At 39.2% G+C, this 7,587-nt stretch overlaps 1 protein-coding gene across 1 annotated transcript in view; it reads right to left on the reverse strand.

Annotated features, from left to right (window-relative positions):
• GPAM (glycerol-3-phosphate acyltransferase, mitochondrial) overlaps positions 1–6,278 on the reverse strand; it is a 28,246-nt gene extending 21,968 nt beyond the window's left edge. Inside the window, 4 exon segments of the mRNA XM_008634412.2 lie at positions 1,030–1,103; positions 4,031–4,118; positions 4,120–4,151; positions 6,111–6,278. Coding sequence (XP_008632634.1) covers positions 1,030–1,103; positions 4,031–4,118; positions 4,120–4,151; positions 6,111–6,212 — 296 coding nt within the window. The 5' untranslated portion in view covers positions 6,213–6,278.
• Between the last annotated feature and the right edge of the window lie 1,309 nt (positions 6,279–7,587).

Here is a 7,587-nt window from a genome sequence, read left to right on the forward strand (position 1 = left end):
TTAAAATTGTCCATTTTCACACTATGACATTCTGAGCTAAATGCGTTTATTTCAGAGTAATTCAGTAACCCATATTTTTTACTCCTTATATTTCCAATTCAAGTAACTTTGACCATTCAAAACCATTCAAGCATTGGACTTTTAAAACTAATTTTTAAGAAGTTATATAGTATTTCTGTTATATTTCTGTATTCTAAACTAGAAGCTCAACTCCTAAAAAACATAATTAATTCAAATTTAATAAAGAACAGCCTCTAACATTAGCTTCCTCCCTCTCAAGCACACACAATGCTGCCTTTCTTCCACTCAGACACTTTGACTCATTTCTTTCAGGCTGCTGGCCTCTCTTTGTTTGCTCTGACTCTACAACAAACACTGCAGGACTTGCTTATGCTAATGATTACTGTAAAAAAAACTTAGCAAGAGTTACTAACTTTCCAAAGAACAGAATATTTTTGTGCAATTCCAATATCCTCATCCCAGAACACAACATATGATTCCAATAGCGGAAAGACACGTCTTCATTTTTTAGATTTTTTCATTTATACCCCATTTCTCAGAAGCTGCACTCTGCCACTGAGGCAGAGAAGAGACAGACTCATAAGACATATTTAGATTGAATTGCCATTAGTGATAATAGTCAACACCTAAATTGTGAGGCAGATCTGCTTAGTAAATTAATTAATGCAGGCTGAAGTCATTCTGCACAAGGGAATAAATCCAGTCCCCTCACCATTATGCTACAGATGCTGCCATCTGCACTAAGGGAGAAAGAATTTAAAGGTGCTCTGTTTTTTTGTGAAACAGGTTTGACCCCTACACTACTTGTCTATAACCTCAAAGGACTTTGCTCAGCTCACAAATACACACAGCCAGATTTAACAAGTATACTACTGAAGTCAGCACCAAACTTCTGCATTTTAGGACCCCAATATATATTAACTCAGTCCAGACCATAATAGAGATTTCCCTGTCATAAAATCAAAACACACTGAATTTTAAAAGCAAAAGCAACACTTGCTATATTACCTCGTATGTGTTTCATTGATGTATATGACATTACGTAGACCCAAAGAAGGAATACTAGAATTGAAGAAGTTATCCTGTAAAACCAAGAAAAAAGAAGACTGATGGACTACTTCATTACATAAGAATAGCTTTGTCTGTTACATTCACCATAAAATATAAGATAATGCAATGGTTTTCATTTATACTATAAGCAAAGCCAAACCAGAGAAGTGCTGAACCTGCTTAGTGCTGAACCTGCTTATACAGTACACAAACTGTTCTGAAATGAAAATGAAATTCAAGTCACTGTTCCCACGTCCAGTACTTTCAAACCATTCTCTAGGCTTTACTGTGTGGTTGTACTGGTTACACTCTTCAAGCCACAACATTTCATCAGATTCTGATGTAATGTAAACCAGGACTTGTCATAATACAGAACTCCTCTTTGAGACAGAACTTTATTAAGCCACATTGAGCATTAGTGTAACCATGAGCGTTTGACGCTCAGTCTGAGACATCCAGTTCGCCAGCAGATCATGTAACAGTAGCCCAAGGGTCAGGATATCCATCCATGGTTAGGTAACAAACTCAGTCCAGCCTTGTAGATCCTTGTTACAGACTCCACAAGCCAAGGTATTAACTGGGATGAGTTTAGGAGCACTTCCACAACAAATATTCCTTAGCAGGAAGACCTAAACTTTACTCTTCCATATTTCAAGTAAACACCTCGACCAAGAGGCTGATTTCTTTCTACTTAAATAACACATAATTATAAAACTGGTACCTTGTCAGCAGTGAATTACAGCTAAAACTACTGGAACTGTACATGTCAAAGAAGACAAAAAAGGACAGCAAAGGAGAAAGATGGTCACCAGCAATAGGAGAGCTGCATAACAGCCTCACCACCAACTCTGCTATGGGAGTCAGGTAAGAGTCATTTGTATTTTGTTTAGGATGCAGCATTGCCACAGAATTAAAATATATGACCGTGCTATGTCATTTGCAAATCAGGTAGAAATGATGTGCTACAGCAGGAGCACAGAGTCTCCTGCTCCCAGCTAAAGCACAACTGGACTGTACAATCAACCAATTGTTGCTCTAAGCTCTTAAGAGGAAACTTCAAGGTAGTGCTAATTTCTTTGATTATACACTGGTGATTTTTTTGTGGATCTTATAAGCTGATGACATGTTCTAGCAAAGAGAAGCAAAGTGACTTGTTCTTGGTCTCCCAAACAATCAACAAAAAGTTAAGTATCACTGAATGCCAGTCTATACCAGTCCATACCCGTGCTCTAAGCATCAGGTTAAACCTCACTATGAAACTCATCCTCCAGCTGTAATGCCATACTTTAGCTTTTCCTTATTTAAACTCTTCTCCAATCCTGTGTCAGGCAGAGCATGTGGTGAGTTCAACTGAACCAATTCAGGATGTCCCTGCTGGCACAAAGAAGAAGCCCAGTTCCCACCACCACATCCTGGCCTTGCCTGCTGATCACTACCCTTCGCCTCTTAACTTACAGCACATCTAGCACACCCTTTAATGTCCCACCTTCATGCAGACAAGACAAAGAAACTAAGATAGACAGACTGAATGAATAAAGCAGGTAGTTTTCTGCTTGGTTAGTGAACTTGATCAGCCCTCAGGAGAACAGGAAGGAAAACGAGAGAGAGAAGCAAGACTTCCCACTCTCAGCCCTGGCAAGTTGTTAGTTTGGCCAACACACTTAAGGAAATTTGTCTCATTCACTACTTTTCCTTAAGAAAAATAATGAAAAAGGCAGCTCAAAAAAAAAATTGGAATCTAATGAGAGGATTTTCTTAGTTACTGTCTATGCAAGGATGGTATTTTTTCCTTATAGCAGAAGGCAATAAAGGGCTTAATAGGTTGTGCCCCTTTCTTAAGTGGGATCTCAGGACAGTTAATTAGTCTCTTACTAAATGGACGAAATACAGAACAAGATTTTTATTTTTAAAGCATAACTCCCAGTTTGAGAGTAACAGCCTAATTACTAACAGGCTAATTAATAAATGTATGAAGCCCTAAGCTGAGGATTCACATATACCTTTTCGTAAGTCAAAACACTTGACTTATCTGTTTGAAGTAGTCTCAGTTTATCTAACTGCTTGTCTTGTTGCCCATACCATACACAGCCTTCACGGCACATTTGGATTTCTATATCACATTTGTATGTCATTGCAGCAATTTTCTGTTCTAGCAGAGGAATAGTGAAATAACTTCTCTTTGGTCAAAGAGTAAAGCAAATTTTCACTCTAGCCCAGCCAGTGAAGGTGTAACTGAGTGCAATCCAAAGCCCAGGGTGTACACATAGTCAAATTACAAGATGAACTGGTTGCAAATTGCATTATGCCATTTATCAGCATTTTGCATCTTGAGCTTACAGAAAGCCTGCCCAGTGCAGTTCAATAAAGTTCATATTTTAAATCAGCTTGCACAACTTCTCTAGAGCCATCCTGACACTGTTCCCAGCAGACAAATATCCCCACTATCACAACTGGCAGTCCTTGTTTCCAGGCTGGGCAGAGAGGCAAGGAATCAGCCAGGTGTAGAAAATTAACTTTTCTTTCAAGTACAGGACTGAGCAAGTTGGAAAGGAACCATACTGCTCAGTTTCAAAACTGTATTTATTCTGTGGATAGAGAATTAAAGTGTCCTAAAAGCAAACCTTCACACTTTCCTATGCACCAAATTCCTATTATTAATCTAACAGACCAGATAATTTTGCTATCCCATGTCCCAGTGATCATTCTGAGGAGCTGAAGAGTTTTGTGCAAGGAGTAAGTCTGCACTGAGAGGTGGGAGACCAAGCATCACAACAGATGTGTGCCATTCTTTAATTCCATGACAAATTAAATGCAACCACAAACAACAGTGAAAAACTACAGCACTTTATAAAGTAGAAACATTACGACCTTAATTCTGAAAGTAAGGAAACTACTGCAACTTCATTATGCTGCAACTATGCATTATTGTCAGACATAATCCATTCCATAATCTTCTTACCCGGCTCTGGGGAGTGCATACATAGCAACATCGTCCCACAAACGGCCTTTTCCTGCTCAGCAGAGCCTCCTTCCTTTTTAAAAAAAAAACGGAAGAGAGTGGGACGAGAGTTACACTCTCCCTGCAGAACAAAAGACCACTGTGTAAATATGCAGAAATATGTGTTTTACTGTGTAGGGGAAAACTTTGAGGAAGAGGAGTTGATGGAGGCACACAAAAAATTACCCCTCGGTTGTGTAAAGCACAATTTTTTCCAAGGTTTTTCTACAATTTAGAAAAACAGAAGTAAAATCTCAGTGTTGTACTCTACGTATCTAAGCACTGCTGCATGGGCTGACACGCAAAATTTTAAAAGGAATGATAACTGTAATTAAGAAACAGCAAAGAAACTGCCAGCTGAGGAAAGTGAAAGAAATTAGCAGTACACTACATTGTCAATAATGTAAAGGTGCTTGTAATATGAGCAATGTATTTTAAGGTTCAACTGAACATCACCCTGAAAAATTGCAAGAAGACTCAATGTATCCAAAACATTAACTCCATGGACTCCGTAGGCACTTTCAGCAGTTTCACGCAGAGTGACAGGAACTCCTGTGCCTTCTCCAAAGTTACACTGTCTATCTGAAGATTACAGAACAAAAAAATCCAGAGTGACTGCATTCACAGAACTCACTCACTGTGTTAGGACATAGTGCAAAAACTGTAGTTAAGTATATTTTCAAAGACATTGATTGCTTTCATTAAAGTCTACTGAATTATTGCTTGCCTGAGAATGAGGACTGGGTTGCCATTTTTAAACTACGCATTTTATTGAGAGGGAAGTTACTTTCAGTATTAAAAGAGAAGTTACAGAAACAAACCAAACCAAAACCAAAATGTTGTTTAAAATAGAACTTTTAAGTGGAAGAGCAGCAGGGTAGAACAAAGGCTGGACACACAAATAGAGATCAACACATACTCAGCCCAGTGAGAAACACCTAGAGACTCAAAAGCCATGCTGAAGATGCTTAAAAACTGAATCGTGCATTTACCACATTTGGCAAGCATCATGAACTGGCAAATACTCCAAGGCTAAGTCTTCCATATGAAATAAACAAGTATCAAGATGCTAAGCTTGCCATAATCCCTCCTCTATCACCTTCTTTCGTGCTAACTCCAAAACAAACCAACTTTGTAACAATGACATCTTCCTTCTGCTTGCCCCCAACCCCTCACTTAACTCCCCAACGTTTTCTTACAAAACCTCCTTTTTATTTCTTCTGACTTGCCTGCCCTTATTCCACTTTCTCACAGACCTCTTGGTTATTGCAGCCTGCTGTTCCATGTAACTTAGATCCAGCTAGATAGAAATCCCAGCTGCCAGGACATCTGTCCTTTCCGTCAACTCTGACCATATTTCCGATTCTTCTTCTGTATCAAGTTCAAACTCCTCCTCTCCAGATCCATGTCTAATTCCTCCTGACCTATGCTGCTAAACCAACTGCCACCATCCCAGTCCCCATGTGGCTCTTTTGGCTCCACCCAGACCGCTCTGCTCACTGCCTCCTTTGTCCCTTCCAAATCCCAAGACTCACTCAATGGAGGACACAGACTTTTAATATGCTCCTTATTTATATCCACCACTTTTTTCCTGCCTTCTGGACTGCACAGAAAGCTCCAGCTTCAATGCCTAGGTGAATGTGCAACTTCAGCATCAAGCTCCTTTTCACCTGCACATTTTAAACTACAACACTCAGAAGCGCAATAAACTTCCTACTTGACTTTCTGTTTGACTCTGGCTACTCCAGAGTGGGATTCTGTACATTTACTGCTATATAAAATGATTAGCAACATCACACCAGAACACTGTAAGACTATCAATAGGGTTTGACAGGATTTTTCTTTTCTAGCAACATTATTCTTTGGCACAGAACTGAACTGTTGATTCCTCCTTACATTTCAAGTTAATTAAAACCAAACTCTATCATGCATGAGGGAGGTAATGCCTTATCTTCATTCTTCATAACAATAAAAAGTCCACCTCCAACTTGAAGAAATAATAAGATAAATAAGGTCAGTAACATTCACAATTTTTACTTACCCATTCTTCACTGGAATGCTTACATCTACTGATGCTGCAGTCTGCTGAGGTGGACAAATAGGAAACATCTATTGTTCCAAGGGACAAAGCAGTTTCATCCATGACACAGGAGTTGAACTGAAGATCACAAACTGCAAAATAATATCATGCATGTATTTGTATTTTATATATACATATGCATGCACAGAAACACACGCCTAATTTCAGTGATGGGCATCTAGCAATAAGTTAGCAAACTGGATTTTTTTCACCCTTCAGTAAAAGTTCAGTTCCAAAGACACTTCCTTGCAGCTAGAAATTGGCATGATTTTAATATGCTAAAAATCCCAGCACATTTGACTTTCATCAACACAGCACACCAGTCAGCTTCCTGCATGCTTTTCTCTCCCTGCTCTTCTTCCCATAACAGGTCACTATAGTCCCTTTGTAATTTTCCACTGTTCTTTACTGCATGGTTTAAACCATGCAGCCATAAAGATACACGTCAGACACTTTCAGAAGTTTACAATTCTCTTGCACTCTGTGACCTTGCTCTTTCATAACTTGCTTCTCAAGGACACCTACGATCCACAAAAACTGTCATTAATGTTCTCACCTAATCTATCTCACAGTATATTTTATATGTCTGGTCTAGCTGTAGTCAAACCAGTTTGCAAATTCCTCGGAAAGAAGGAGTGCTCTATACAAAAGCACACCCCTAAATGTGAACACGCTGCTAACAAGTGACATTTCAGTCTTGTGAGATTAACGAGCAGTAAAGAAATCTAAACTTGCATTATTATTTTGAAACGGAAGTTTTGAAGTTCATATAATGAACACAGTAAATAATTATCCCTTGGCCAAAAAAAAAGGAAGGACAAACATATTAAAACAACTTAGCTTTTTTGAAAAGACTACAAGTTAAACTGCTTTGTTATTGAGAGCCACTGAAATAGGAATCCCAGCATTTTCACCAAGAGAAACTGTAAAGAGGCAATACCTCCTCTTCCATCTGTCACTGCAAGGAAACTTCTATCATGGCCAGGCTGTGGGCCACCAAGAATGAGATAGTTCCCACCCTGCATGCTAAGCTAACATCTGCAACAGCAAGACCTAAAACTTTAGTCCAGCGTTTTTGCCTTTCTTAGTGCCTTCCCCAAGCTGCTACAAACGCATCCCGTGACACCTCCACGCAGAGAGCTACCACTACAAAGTGGAGTCTGAGCCAGTATAACCATGCAGACCATGCATATCCTGACACAGCCTAAGTACCTAAGTTATCCCTTTGTCTTTGCTGGCTCTTACATTCAATCTGCCTTTTATTTAAATGACTCCTCAGACAACTACTATCTAAACCTCCCGATAAATACAAAAAATGTCTGTCAACCTCTAAATGATGGAACCGAAATGCGTCCCACTCCTGCTCAAGGTGACCTTGGCTGCACCGGTATATACTATATTTAAAAAATACGCAATTAAAAGCCCGTGTCAGCAGCAG

This window comes from Corvus brachyrhynchos, unplaced genomic scaffold (genome assembly GCF_000691975.1).
Source record: "Corvus brachyrhynchos isolate BGI_N302 unplaced genomic scaffold, ASM69197v1 scaffold705, whole genome shotgun sequence".
Classification (NCBI taxonomy): domain Eukaryota; kingdom Metazoa; phylum Chordata; class Aves; order Passeriformes; family Corvidae; genus Corvus; species Corvus brachyrhynchos.